Raw genomic sequence first — 14,543 nt, 5'->3', positions numbered from 1 at the left:
GCCTACAGTTACTTTTTTTTTATCTCCCTCCCTTTTTGAATATGGGCACTACATTTGCAGTTTTTCAATCTTCTGGGACTTAGCCAGAATCTAGGGATTCCTGGAAGATTGCTACCAGTGCATGCACTATTTGTGTACTCAACCAGCCCGAACTTGCAAACCCCAAAACCAAATGTCTACTGTTAGATGTGATTCTGCAATTGGACAGCACTTGCTAAACAATCCTGAGTGTGCTAATAGCAACACTAATAATCAATTTAAAATAATCGAGTTCATAACATGACTCATTTATACTTGCTAGAAGTGACATACATTCATAAGCAGGGACCCATCCATTCTCTGCAAACAAAAGGAATATGTTCAAGTCTTGTGCCTTTCTAAATTACCCAGGAACTTGGGGAGCCTTTGGTTCCCATGGTAATATGTTGGCCAATCAGAGTTTACTTACCATTGACTTACCTTTTCTCTTGTAGTATAAATTGTTGCGATTGTTTGAAATTCGACATTCTTGCATATGTCCTGATGAGTGCAAGATGAAAAGCTTCCTCGACATGTCTCTCTTTCTAGTAGTGTTCAATTTCTGAACCACCAAGCAATTATCTGATCACTATCGTGTTGATTGTGGGATCTTGCTGTGCAGATTGGCTGCCGGATTTCCTACGTTGCTACAGTGACTAGATTCCAAAAAGTACATCATTGGTTTAAAGAGCTTTGGGATGTCATGAGGCTGTGAAAGGCGCTATGGAAATGGAAGTCTTTATTTCTGTATTGGCCAACCTGTCGGCCACCACAAACATTGTGATGTTATTTGCATTTTTAAATAAAATTGAAACAAGTTCAGATTTTAATTCTAATTTCCTCATGTTCCATTGCTCACATAAAATCTGAAAAGAGCTGAATCTTCCTGTTCTCCCTGCCCTGCCCCCGATAAGAGCCTCGCTATCTGTTGAACTCATTTCCTCTATCTGCTTGGTACAGTGGATAAGTTTAGCAGCTTCTGCTTCTGTTTTTGTTTTTGTTCCCTCTGCTGACCCCTGTGATTTATTCCACAGCCTTTCGAATGACAAAAACTCAACAAACTGAGGATACTGGGGTTATGCTAAGTGAATGGTACTTCAAGGCAGAGTGTTACATTGTTAGAGGGTCAGTACCAAGGGAGTGCTGCACTGTCGGAGGGTCAGTCCCGAGGGAGTGCTGCACTGTCGGAGAGTCAGTACCGAGGGAGTGCTGCACTGTCGGAGGGTCAGTCCCGAGGGAGTGCTGCACTGTCGGAGGGTCAGTCCCGAGGGAGTGCTGCACTGTCGGAGGGTCAGTCCCGAGGGAGTGCTGCACTGTCGGAGGGTCAGTCCCGAGGGAGTGCTGCACTGTCGGAGGGTCAGTCCCGAGGGAGTGCTGCACTGTCGGAGGGTCAGTCCCGAGGGAGTGCTGCACTGTCGGAGGGTCAGTCCCGAGGGAGTGCTGCACTGTCGGAGGGTCAGACCCGAGGGAGTGCTGCACTGTCGGAGGGTCAGTCCCGAGGGAGTGCTGCACTGTCGGAGGGTCAGTACTTAGAGAGCGCTGAACTGTCAGGGATGCTGTATTTCAGACCTGGTGCTAAACTCAGGCCCTCTCTCAAGCAGATATAAAAGATCCCACGGCAGCTAATTTGAAGATGAGCAATGGCGTTTTCCCCAGTGTCCTGACCAATCTTTATCCCTGAGCCATCATCGCATTTGAAAAGAAACTGTTTATTTAGTAACCTTATCACTTTACAATTTGTGAGACCTCACTGTGCACAAATTATGTCACGTTTCCTACATTACAACAGTGGCTACACCTCAAAAATTACTTCATTGGCTGTGAGACATCCTGAGGTGGAGAAAGGTGCTATAAAAATGCATGTCCTTTCTCTATTCCTGTATGAGTGCAGACAGTGGGACTCAATGGGCAGGTGTGAGGGAGGGGAAAGGGGGCAGGAGAGTAATGCATGTCCCATGTGGCATTCCCTCCCTGTTCCTCTCCACATCCTGTCCTCCATTAAGATGCTGCTTAAAAGCTCCCTCTTTCACCAAGCTTTTAGTCGCTTGTCCTAATATCTCCTTAGGTGGCTCTTTGCCACCTCTTTAATGTTTCTGTGAAGCCTCCTGGGATCTTTGACTGTATTAAAGGCACTCTGTAAATGCAAGTCATTCTAGACTCACAACTGACATTGTGCTTTTTTTTGTGTGTGTGTAATCTGTCCAAAATTGCGTAGATTCAAATAAATGGCAGATCAGGAGATGGGAGTGAACCTTGCACAGAGGTTCAGTCTATGAATTTTAACGAGAAGGTTTCTGGTTTTAAAAATGGGGGAGTACATCCTCTTCCCAGGTATGAACAGGACTTGCAGAAGCGAGATCTGCGCAGTGGAAATGAAAATCCACGAGAAAAGGGTTAAAACGCAGGATGCTGGGTCGGGGGAGCTGGGGTTATCAAACCTCATGAGCGGGAAGCAGGAATGTTGCACCGAGAATGACCCAGTAGTGCAGCTCGTGGTTAAACATTCGTGGAGTAAAGGCCAAAAAATGTCGGAAATACTGGGGAGATGAGATGGAGTTAGCGTTTCAGATGGATGACTGTTCGTTAGAACTGGGGGCGGAACGTGTTTTGAGTTAGTGTAGAGGTGTGGAAATGGGGAGGGCAAGGGAAGAACCCAAGGGAAAATCTGTGATGGGCTGTCATTTTAATTCCCTGCCCCACTCCCACTTTAAAAATCAAAATACTGCAGACGCTGGAGAGATGAAATAAAAACAGGAAAATGCTGGTCAAGCTCAGCGGGTCTGGCCGCGTCTGTGGAGGGAGAAACAGAGTTAACGTTTTGGGTCCAATGTGATGGAAGAAGTCACAATGGACCCAAAACGTTAACTGTTTCTCCCTCCACAGATGCTGCCAGACCCGCTGAGTCTTACCAGCGTTTTCTGTTTTTATCCCACTCTTGACCTTTCTGCCCTCGAGATCCTGCACTGTTCCAATGAAGTTCTCAAGGAATGGCACCTCATCTTTCCAGTAGGCACTTTCCAACATTCCATAGTCAATATTGAGTTCAATAATTTCACATGATAAACCCTGCCCCCGTTTTCTCAGGCAGTGGCTGTTAGTAATAATTCTGCTTTTCTCATTTATCGCTGCCCTCTACTAACCTTTCCTTCCTCCACTGTCCCATTCCCAACTCCTTTGCCTTGCACCATCTTCCGTTTTGTCCTTTAACTTGGGCTGCTTTCCACTCTATCACAGACCTTTCCCTGGGTCTTTCCCCCCCCCCTTCCTACCTCTGCATTTGCTTAAAACCTGTGACATCTCTAATGTGTTCCAGTTTTGATGAAAGGTCATCGACCTGTAACATTAACTGTTTTACTCTCTCCACAGATGCTGCCTGACCTGCTGAGTATTTCCAGCATTTTCTGTTTTTATATTTCAGATTTCCAGCATCTGCAGTATTTTCCCTTTGGGTTACATCTCTGGCGTTGAGTTCAGTGTGGGTGGGAGCTCTCTCTCTCTCTCGGTCTCCCCATCTCTTGTTTTACGAAGAAGTGTTTGGATTACATCACAAGCGTTAATACAGGTCAGTGCAAATGTGCTTTATACTTAATACAAAGAAATGAATCACAAAGGGGTGGGTGACCAGCAGAAAAGCACAATGTAAAATTCTTCATCTTCTTTACACATTGTTTCAATCAGAATCTGAGTCTGCCACTTCCTCTTCACCTTGAGAGACAGGGAGAGAAACAATGGATAGAAACATTAAGGAAAACACTTCATTCATCCTATGTTGTATTAGCTTGGCTCAGTCAGACTCACACTGAGTTAGAAAATTGTAGGTTCAAGTCCAACACCAGAGACTTGAGCACAAAATCTACAGTGAGGCATCTCAGTGCAGTACTGAGGTAGCCCTGCACTGCCAGAGGTTCCATTGTTCTGTTGAGATGTTAAAGCAATGCATCTACATCTATCCTTTCAGAACTCTCCTGCTTTTTCTTGAAATAGTAACTGTGGGCTCTCTTACATCTGCTTGAAGGCAGTCAGGGTTTCGGTTTAATGTTTCATCCTGATAGCACATCTGGCAGTGCAGCATTCCCTCAGCACTGGATTATGTACTCAGGTCTCTGGAGCAGTCTGTGACTGAATCCAACATAACCTGGACAATGTTCAGGCTTGGACTGATGTGTGTCGCAAATGTTATTTGCCACTTAAGTCCCAGTTAATGACCATTTCCAACTAGAGAATCTAACCATCTTCCAATGCTGATCAACAGCATCACTATCATCGGATCCCCTATCATCAACACCGTAGGTGTGACTAGTGACCAGAAACTGAACTGGACTAGCCATATAAATAGTGTGGCTACAAGAGCAGGTCAGAGGTTGAGAATTCTGCGACAAGTAACTCACCTGACTCCCCAAAGCCTGTCCACCATCTACAAGGCACAAACCAGGAGTGTGATGGAATACTCCCCACTTGCCTGGATGAGAGCAGCTCCCACAACACTCAAGAAGCTTGACACCATCCAGGACAAAGCAGCCTGCTTGATTGGCACCCCATCCACAAACATCCACTCCCTCCAACACCGGCAACGCGTGGCAGCAGCAGTGTGTACCATCTACAGATGCACTGCAATAACTCGTCCTGCATCCTTCGATAGCACTTTCCAAACCTGCGATCTGTTCAGTATTTCCTGGTTACTATTACTGATTCTAGCTTTTTATTCCAGATTTATTGAATGAATTGAATTCAAATTCATCAATTGCCGTGGTGGAATTTGAACTTGTGTTTCCTGATCATTAGTCCAGTTGGGAAAGCTAGTTGTGAGGTGGATACAAAGAGTCTGCCAAAGAATATAGATAGGTTCAGTGAGTGGACAAAAGTTTGGCAGGTGGATTATAACGTGTGAAAATATGAGGCTATCTACTTTGGTAAGAACAATAGAAATGCAGAATATTATTTAAATGGAGAGAGACTGCAGAATGCTGTAGTACAGAGGGATCTGGGTGTCCTACGTGAATCACAAAAGGTTAGACTGCAGGTTCGGCAAATAACTAGGAAGGCAAATGGAATGTTTGGCCTTTATTGCAAGGGAGATGGAGTATAAAAGTAGGGAATAAAAACAGAAAATGCTGGAAAAACTCAGCAGGTCTGACAGCATTTTTGGAGAGAGAAACAGAGTTAACATTTCGAGTCTGTATGCCCTTTCACAGCTACAAAGAAGGGTCATACAGACTCAAAATGTTAACTCTGTTTCTCTCTCCACAAATGCTGTCAGACCTGCTGAGTTTTTCCCGCGTTTTCTGTTTTTATTTCAGAATTCCAGCATCTGCAGCGTTTTGCTTTTATAAAAGTAGGAAAGTCTTGTTACAACTGTACAAGACATTGGTGAGACCACACCTGGAATACTGCAAATAGTTTTTGTCTCCATATTTAAGAAAGGATATACTTGCATTGGAAGCAGTTCCCTAGGCTTATTCCTGGGATGAAGGTGTTGTCTTATGAGGAATGGTTGAGCAGATTGGGTTTGTACTCATTGACATTTAGAAAAATTTACAGGTGATCTTATTGTAACACAAGATTCTGAGGGGGCTTGACAGGGTAGATGCTGAGAGAATGTCCCCCCTCGTGGGGGAATCCGGAACTAAGGGACACAGTTTCAAAATAAGGAGTTTCCCATTTAAGACCGAGAAGTTTCTTCTCTCAGAGGGTCATGAGTTTTTGGAATTCTCTTTCCCAGAGAGCAGTGCAGCCTGGGCCATTGAATTTCTGCAAGACTGGGTTGGACAGATTTTTGAACTATAGGGAAATCGAGGGTGATGAGGAACAGGCATGAAAATGACGATGAGGTCAAAGTCAGATCAGCCATGATCTTAATGAATGGCGGAGCAGACTTGAGGGACCAAATGGCCTACTCCTGATCCTATTTTTTGTGTTCTTATGGTTTACTAGTCCAGGGACACAACTGCTAGGCTAGCAACCCCAAAACTGTTTTAAGTATACCAGATCTCATGCCTGTGATCTCTGTTGTTGGGAGAGGAAGGTTCATTGATGGATTTGTGCATCTTCCTGATCTGTATAGAAACCAGGAAGGTCTGGATCCCTGTCTATGCAATGTTAGTTAACTAATTGAGGCTTTATAATTAATCTCATCCCTTTGGGGCTCAGGAGAAGATAACCAGTCATGACCCCTTGCTCTAGATCAGGGCATATGAGAACAGCATCAGAATAAGATACAATGGCCTTTGAGGTTGAATATGCCAAGAATTTTCATCTTACAGATTCCCCATCCCTCCCTCCATACGACTGTCCACTTGTGAAGGTTACCAGAGGGCAGAACTCACATAAAGTCCTGCTCACTCATTACCCCCTGTGCTTGCTGACCTACCCTTGGCTCCCAGTCTGACAATGTCTCGATCTTAAAATTCTCATTTTCAAATCCCTCCGTGGCCTTGACCCCTCAATATCTCCCTAACTTCTTCGAGCTCCACAATCCTCCGAGATATCCGCACTCCCCCAATTCTGGCCTCTTGGATGTCCCCAGTTCTAATCACCTCTCCGTCGGCAGCCATGCCTTCCTCAAAGGCCCCTCTGCCTCGCTCTTGTCCTCTAAAATGCTCCTTAAAATTGACCTCTTTGACCAAGGTTTTGAACCATCTAATGTTTCTGGCTTGGTGTCAATTTTTGTTTGAGGATTGCTCCTGTGAAGCGCCTTGGGATGGTTTTACTATGTTAAAGGTGTTAGATCAATAGAAGTTGTCAAGTTGTATTGTGAGGTGGGAGGGGTAACGATGAGGAGGTGCATTTGGTTTCTCTCCTTACCTGTGGATTTTTTGATAGTTGCGGTGTGGGTGGGGAGGTCCTGGGGGTTTATGAGGCTGATCAGGTGGCTGCTGATGTAATAGAAATCGAAAGCAAAGACAACTGTGGCCACGAAACCAAAGACCTTTTTTTAAAAAAAGGAATACAGTAAAAATTATTGATTTTGAGATGGTAGCAGGTGAAAGTAGAATCTGATCCAAACATGGCCTTAACTCGTGGTGCAGCGTTACTCACTCCAGCTGTTTTCGAAGACGCTGCGCTTTTTGTAATGGCATAAATCGAGATTGCGAAGAAAATAACAGCAGCAGTTACACATCGCAGGAAATCCTGGAGGGTTTTTCAAAATAAAATAATTGGTATGTGTTAAAGGAAATTGCACATTAAAACAGAGTTAACAAGACTTGTCAGAAAAACCCAGTGCAGTGGTTTAGTGCCAGGAAGTAAACTGTGAGTCATAGGCAGTGCATGTAAAGATGATGCAAGGAATCTGAAGTGACTGTTAGGTTAAAGATGGAACCTATATTTCTATGGCGCTTTTCACAACCTCAGGGTGTTCCAAAGAACTTTGCAGCCAATGAAGTACTTTTTGAAGTGTAGTCCCTGTCATAATGTAGTAAACTCAAAAGCCAGTTTGGGCACAGCAAGCTCCCACAAACAGCAATGTTATAATGACCAGATAATCGGTTTTTAGCTGCTGGTAAAGGGATAAATATTGGCCTGGAACACCAGGGCAAACTCCCCTGCTTCCAAACAGTGCCATGGAATCTTTCCTGTCCACCTGAGAGATCAAACAGGGCTTTGGTTTTTACACGCCTCCGAAAGACAGTACCTCCGACAGTGCTGCACTGTCTCAGTACCAGTGTCAGCCTAAATCATGTGCACATGTCTCTGGATTTGGAACCTGAACCCATTGACCAGGCTGGGTGCGGGAGGTAAATCTCTGTGGTACTTGTCGATCACACAGCATGAACAGCTTTGCTGGAGCAGAGGAAATGAAGAATTTCAGATATATCCTTTCGAAATTCTTGGAGATTAAGGGATGATCTAATTCAGGTGTTTAAGATGGTCAAATGATTTGATAGGGTGGATAGGAGAGAAACTATTGCCTCTGATGGGGGCAGTCCAGACTAAGGCAACAGAGCCTTAAAATTCGAGTCAGGCCATTCAGGGGTGATGTCAGGAAGCATTTCTTCACACAAAGGGGAGTGAGAATCTGGAACTCTCTCCCCCTAAAAGCTGATGAGGCTGGTGTTCAATTGAAAATTTCAAAACTGAGCCTGTCGGATTTGTGTTAGGTGGGGACTTCAAGGGTTATATAACCAAGGTGGGAGTTAAAAGGCATGTCAGTCATGATTGCACTGATTGTCAAAATAGGTTTGAGGAGCTGAATGGCCTCCTTTTCTGTTCCTATTCTGTGCTCAAGAGTAAGGCTCTTTGAACCTACAGACGTACAACTTGGAGATGAGGGTAGTACTGCCTGAGCCAAGCTGGCATGTCTCACTTGCCCCAGAGTACAGGGTTCAGATGCTAACTGTGCCATTGCCTAACACCACCTGTCACTGACCAATGCTGCATATCTGGGGAGAGTGAGAGGTGCTACTTACGATCAAAGGGCCGTGGAAGCCTGGGAAATGGTCGATGTACTTTGTCACGTACACGTAATAGGCGGAAAGGGCCAGCAGGAATTCGATGAGTGGAGCGGCCATGAAAGCTGCCATGGATGATGCCAAATAGCAAATGAAAATGATGAAGGACAAAACCTGAAGTGAGAGGAAGAGGAATGTGACTGGCTGAAGCTGTACAGGTAGCAGGTTACTGACTTGCATCTGAAATTGGTCAGCGACCATTGTCCTTAGAGCTGTCAATCAAAATCCCTACCCTCCCCACCCCTCACATTGGGCCTGATTACTTATAGGATCTGACAGCACAGAAAGAGACCATTTGGCCTGTTATGGCTGTGCTGGCTCTTTGAAAGGGCTATCCAATTATTCCCACTCCCTTTCTCAATATAGCTTTGCAATCATTTTCCTTATCAAGTATTTCTCCAATTCACTTTTGAAAGTTATTACTGAATCTGCTTCCATCGCCCTTTCAGACAGAGAATTCCAGATTGTAACAATTTGCTAGGTTAAAAAAAAATTCTCATCCCCCCCCCTTCTGGCTCTTTTGCCAATTATCTTCAATCTGTCCCCTCAGGTTGCTGAACCTGCATGTGGAAACGGCTTCTCCTCAATAATGCATGTAATTTTGAACATTTCTAATAAATCTATTCTTAACCTTCTCTGCTCTAAGGAGAACAATCCCTCCATACCCTGTTTGTAATAGGAAGATAGATCTGTATGCAGCATTCCAAAGTTTGGATTAGCCAATGTCCTATCCAAGTTTAACATGACTTCTCTGCTTCTCAATTCCAATTCTTTGGAAATTGACTTTGTGCTCTGCTTCTGGTCTTTGTCACTGCTTTTAGTGATTTGTATATTACTGAAAAGAGAGCCAGGTTGCTGAAGCTTTTTATTTTGCACTCATCAGAGAAAAACACAAGAATGCCAAATTTCAAACAATCACAACAATTTATACTACAGGAGAAAAGGGTGCTGCCAAGACGGCTCTGATTGGCTGAGGTATTGCCATGGAGAAAGCAGTGGGGAACTACAGGCTCTCCAAGCTCCTGGGTAATTCAAAAAAGGCACAAGGCTTTAACATATTCCTTTTGTTTGCAGAGAACGGGTCCCTGTGTATGAATGTATGTTGCTTCTAACAAGTGTAAATGAGTCAGGTTACAGGTTTGACCGATTATCTTAAACTGGTTGTTAGTGTAGCTATTAACACACTTAGGATTGTTCAGCAAGTGCTGCCCAATCACAGAATCACGTCTAACAATAGATGTTTTGTTTTGGGTTGTGTAAGTGTGGGCTAGTTGAGTACGGTCTGTACTCTGCCTATTAAAACCAACCGCAGAAACTTGCTGTTTGATTCAATCAGCCAATCACAAGGGTGCATGACCTATGTACCTGGCATCGCACTGGTACTTTTCTCCTGTTGTACAAATTGTTGTGATTGTTTGAAATTTGACATTCTTGTATTTGATGAGTGCAAGGCAAAAAGCTCTGGCGACATGTATCTCTAGCAGTGTTTAAATTCCGTACCCACTACCCACAGCCACCCCCCCCCCCCCCCCACCCTTTGCATCTCTCTTCTGGCTGATGTGAAATGGTACACTGCTTTGGTTTTTTTTGGGGGAGGGGAGGTTGCGGTGGGAAAGAGGGTTTTGGTGCTGCTATTGTCTCTGTACCCCAGCTGGTAGAAAAGGTAACAATCCGTGAGCGCTCCTGCCCAGGGTTGTGATGCCCTCTGTAGTCCAACAGCCTGACAAGAGCGACCCCTGCACGGTCACACGTGAGGCAGGGCATTTTAGCAAGTTCAGAGTGAAACAGCCCTCTCCTGTGGCCAGAGCCCAAAGCGATGCCAACACACGTCCCTTGTTTCAATGTCATTTCCCTGACTGCCTGTCAATTGAAACTCTCCCTTGCCAAAATAAACTGCCAGACAAACCGTGGCTTGTCTATTTGTTTGGACACGGTCAAGTGAAAATTTAATTAGCAGCAGCGCCGGTCAGAAATAATGGGGGCGAGCTGTTAACTGAAAGGAGGATGCGGGTTTTAACCATTGCACACACACACACACACAAACTCACCAGTTCAGCCACCAGCAGCAGTCCCTTCCGAGAAGTTAAGAATGTCTTGTCGGGGATCAGAACACTCAGTCCCGGCGGGGAAGAGGGAGCAGCATCCGACTGTTCTGTGTCTCCCATGGCAGCAGCAGATCAGGGGAGGGAGAGCAGGAGGGAGTGAGGGAGGGAGGAGGAAGTGCGGGTTGTGGTAAAGGAACTTAAGTTTTCGGGGCTTTGTCTTTTAGAGAAATTTAAGCACTTTTTTTTAAGGGGGCGCTTCAGCGGGAAACGGAAACCGTGAGTTTGCGGAAACTTGGGATCCTCCAATCTGAGACCCTAGGGCGATTGGAAGGAGAGAAAGAAAAATCAGCGGGAGACAGGAAATACATACATAAAAAATCCTAACAATGATTGAGATTGGTTGGACAATTGCCTTTAAACTTTTGCCCAAAAAAATGCAAAACAGTTCGTAAAACTTTGCAACAAAGCCCTTGTCAAAAAAAAATTCGCAAAAAGATGTGCAAATAACTGCAAAAAATGAAAAAGTTATGAAAAACTTTGCTTTTCCAAACAATTGCAAAAAAGAGAATTTGGTATAAAACTTGGTAAACAAAAATGGTTATTAAAAAATTTTAAAAATGTTCATGATAAACTTTGTAAATAACTTTGCAATAAAAGTATTAAGGACTTCACAAAGTTTCATTTCCAAATTCAACTGCAACGAATCGGCTGCAAAATGTCATTCTGAACGCCAAGGGTTTCATATGAAACTGTAACAGCTGCAGACTTTCAATCCTCACCCAACCTTCTCGGCAGGTTTTTGTAACTTTGGGGGGAGATATTGTGTGAACCCAGTTTAGTTGCTACTTCCTTTCACTCGGCTAGCTCTCGGATAAACTGAGAGGCTACAGCAGCGGCTCCATCGCTCTTTTATTTCCTGTGACACTCTACAACTGTTTAACAATCTATCAGATCATACAAAGCAAGAGCGAGTTATTGCTAAATACGACAGCAACCTAAGTGCCAGAGATCTTTCACCTGCACTTACGCCAGAGCGGCACTTCCTCAGTACTGCACTGGCAACGTACACCTGGATTATGCGCTCAGGTAACTTTTATTCTATAGCTAAAACACGCCAAACCCCTCGCTTAGATTCCAGTCTGTAACTCACTCCCGGGTATCTGTTATTCTATAGATAAACCACCCCAAACCCTCGATTAGATTCCAATGTGTAACTCACTCCCGGGTATCTGTCATTCTATATATAAACCCCCCGAATACCTCGATTAGATTCCAGTCTGTAACTCACTCCCGGGTATCTATTATTCTATATATAAACCCCACAAACCCCTCGTTTAGATTCCAGTGTGTAACTCACTCCCAGGTATCTATCATTCTATATATAAACACCCCAAACCCCTCGATTAGATTCCAGTCTGTAACTCACTCCCGGGTATCTGTTATTCTATATATAAACCACCCTGAACCCCCGGATTAGATTCCAGTCTGTAACTCACTCCCGGGTATCTGTTATTCTATAACTAAACCACCCTGAACCCCTCGATTAGATTCCAGTCTGTAACTCACTCCTGGGTATCTATTATTCTATATATAAACCCCACAAACCCCTCGATTAGATTCCAGTGTGTAACTCACTCCCAGTTATCTATTATTCTATATATAAACACCCCAAACCCCTCGATTAGATTCCGGTCTGTAACTCACTCCCGGGTATCTGTTATTCTATATATAATCCACCCGAACCCCTCGATTAGATTCCAGTCTGTAACTCACTCCCGGGTATCTGTTATTCTATATATAAACCACCCGAATACCTCGATTAGGTTCCAGTCTGTAACTCACTCCCGGGTATCTATTATTCTATATATAAACCCCACAAACCCCTCGATTAGATTCCAGTGTGTAACTCACTCCCAGGTATCTATTATTCTATATATAAACCACCCCAAACCCCTCAATTAGATTCCAGTGTGTAACTCACTCCCAGGTATCTATTATTCTATATATAAACCACCCCAAGCCCCTCGATTAAAATCCAGTCTGTAATTCACCCTCAAGTATCTGTTATTCTATATATAAAACACACCGAACCCCTCGATTAGATTCCAATGTGTAACTCACTCCCGGAGTGAGATGGCTTTGCAACCTACTGACTGTGAGGTGAGCTCTAAAGGAGGAACAAACGTTAGGTGACAGCACCAAAAGTAGGCTGGGGAAATGACTTTATAGAACCTGTCCCCTCTTCCCCCCAGATCCTATTGATTAGATTCCAGTCTGTAAGTCACTTCCGGGTATCTGTTATTCTATATATAAACCCCCCAAACCCCTCGATTAGATTCCAGTCTGTAAGTCACTCCCGGGTATCTGTTATTCTATATATAACCCCCCCAAACCCCTCGATTAGATTCCAGTCTGTAACTCACTCCTGGGTATCTATTATTCTATATCTAAACCGCCCCAAGCCCCTCGATTAGATTCCAGTCTGTAACTCACTCCTGGGTATCTGTTATTCTATATCTAAACCGCCCCAAACCCCTCGATTAGAATCCAGTCTGTAACTCACTCCTGGGTATCTGTTATTCTATACATAAACCACCCAAACACCTCGATTAGACTCCTGTCTGTAACTCACTCCCGGGTATCTGTTATTCTATATAGAAACCCCCCAAACCCCTTGATTAGATTCCATTCTGTAAATCACTCCCGGGTATCTGTTATTCTATATATAAACCCCCCGAACCCCTCGATTAGATTCCAGTCTGTAACTCACTCCCGAGTATCTGTTATTCTATACATAAACCACCCAAACACCTCGATTAGGTTCCAGTCTGTAACTCACTTCCAGGTATCTGTTATTCTATATATAAACCAGCCCAAACCCCTCGATAGATTCCGGTCTGTATCTCACTCCCGGGTATCTGTTATTCTTTATATAAATCACCCCAAACCCCTTGATTAGATTCCAGTCTGTAATTCACTCCCCGGTATCTGTTATTCTATATATAAACCACCTGAACCCCTTGTTTAAATTCCAGTCTGTAACTCACTCCCAGGTATCTGTTATTCTATGTACTGTTTTTATATTCTATCAGTTCCACAGTTGCACAGCCTGTCCGCTTGTTCTTCATGTTTACACCGGAAGGAAATGGGATGCTCTATCATTTAAGTCATTGATATAAATTGTAAGAAGTTGAGGCCCCAGCACAGACCCCTGTGGGACTCCACTCGTCACATCCTGCCAATCAGAAAAAGACCCATTTATGTATGCTCTCTGTTTCCTGCCAGCCAGCCAATCTTCTATCCTTGCTAATATGTTACCCCCTACACCATGAGCTTTTATTTTCTGCAATAATCTTTGATGTGGCACCTTATCAAATGCCTTCTGGAAATACAAGTACAGAGTATCCACAGGCTCCTCTTTATCCACTGCACATGTGACTCCTTCGAAGAACTCCAATAAATTGGTTAAACATGATTTTCCTTTCACAAAAACATACTAACTCTCCCCAATTACCTTGAGTTTCTCTAACTGCCTAGCTATAACCTCCTTAACGATTGACTCTCACACCTTCCCCATGACAGACGTCAAGCTAACTGGCCTATAGTTTCCTGTTTTCTGCCTCCCTCCCTTCTTGAAGAGGGGTTATATTTGCTACTTTCCAGTCTGATGGAACCTTTCCAGAATCTAGCGAACTTTGGAAAATTAACACCAAAGCATCTATTACCTCATTAGCCACCTCTCTTTAAGACCTTAGGATGAAGTCCATTGGGACCTGGAGACTTGCCAAACTGCAGCTCCATCAGTCTGCTCAGGATCACTTCTGTAATGATTGTAATTTCACCAAGTTCCCTGCTCCCTTCCACTTCCTGATTTACAGCTATTACTGGAATGTTTTTTGTAACTTCTATGGTGAAGACAGAGGCACAATATTTGTTCATTTCATCCGTCATTTCCTTATTATCAACCATCAGCTCCCCATTGTCACTGCCTAGAGGACCAACCCTCATGTTACTTACTCTTTTCCTTTTTAAA

The 14,543-nt window shown here is 44.0% G+C and overlaps 1 protein-coding gene across 1 annotated transcript; it reads right to left on the bottom strand.

Annotated features, from left to right (window-relative positions):
- Positions 1–3,581: 3,581 nt before the first annotated feature.
- cmtm3 (CKLF-like MARVEL transmembrane domain containing 3) lies at positions 3,582–14,265 on the bottom strand. Its single transcript, XM_041192055.1, has 6 exons — positions 14,236–14,265; positions 10,514–10,825; positions 8,424–8,579; positions 7,054–7,146; positions 6,820–6,943; positions 3,582–3,723 (listed from the first exon to the last, which is right to left on the bottom strand). Exons 2-6 carry the CDS (start codon positions 10,628–10,630, stop codon positions 3,689–3,691), a joined length of 525 nt encoding a protein of 174 aa, XP_041047989.1. The 5' UTR covers positions 10,631–10,825; positions 14,236–14,265; the 3' UTR covers positions 3,582–3,688.
- Positions 14,266–14,543: the final 278 nt, after the last annotated feature.

The sequence above is a fragment of the Carcharodon carcharias genome, chromosome 7 (assembly GCF_017639515.1).
Source record: "Carcharodon carcharias isolate sCarCar2 chromosome 7, sCarCar2.pri, whole genome shotgun sequence".
In the NCBI taxonomy this organism is placed as follows: Eukaryota; Metazoa; Chordata; class Chondrichthyes; order Lamniformes; family Lamnidae; genus Carcharodon; species Carcharodon carcharias.
This window is presented reverse-complemented; position numbering and strand designations above follow the sequence as displayed.

Excerpts from the sequence above, each read along its gene's own strand:
- cmtm3 (XM_041192055.1), bottom strand. The coding sequence starts at position 10,630 with ATGGGAGACACAGAACAGTCGGATGCTGCTCCCTCTTCCCCGCCGGGA. Across the intron at positions 8,580-10,513 it reads TGCTGCTGGTGGCTGAACTG|GTTTTGTCCTTCATCATTTT; the intron begins GTGAGTTTGTGT and ends CTCTCACTTCAG. Across the intron at positions 3,724-6,819 it reads AACTATCAAAAAATCCACAG|GTGAAGAGGAAGTGGCAGAC; the intron begins GTAAGGAGAGAA and ends CTGTCTCTCAAG.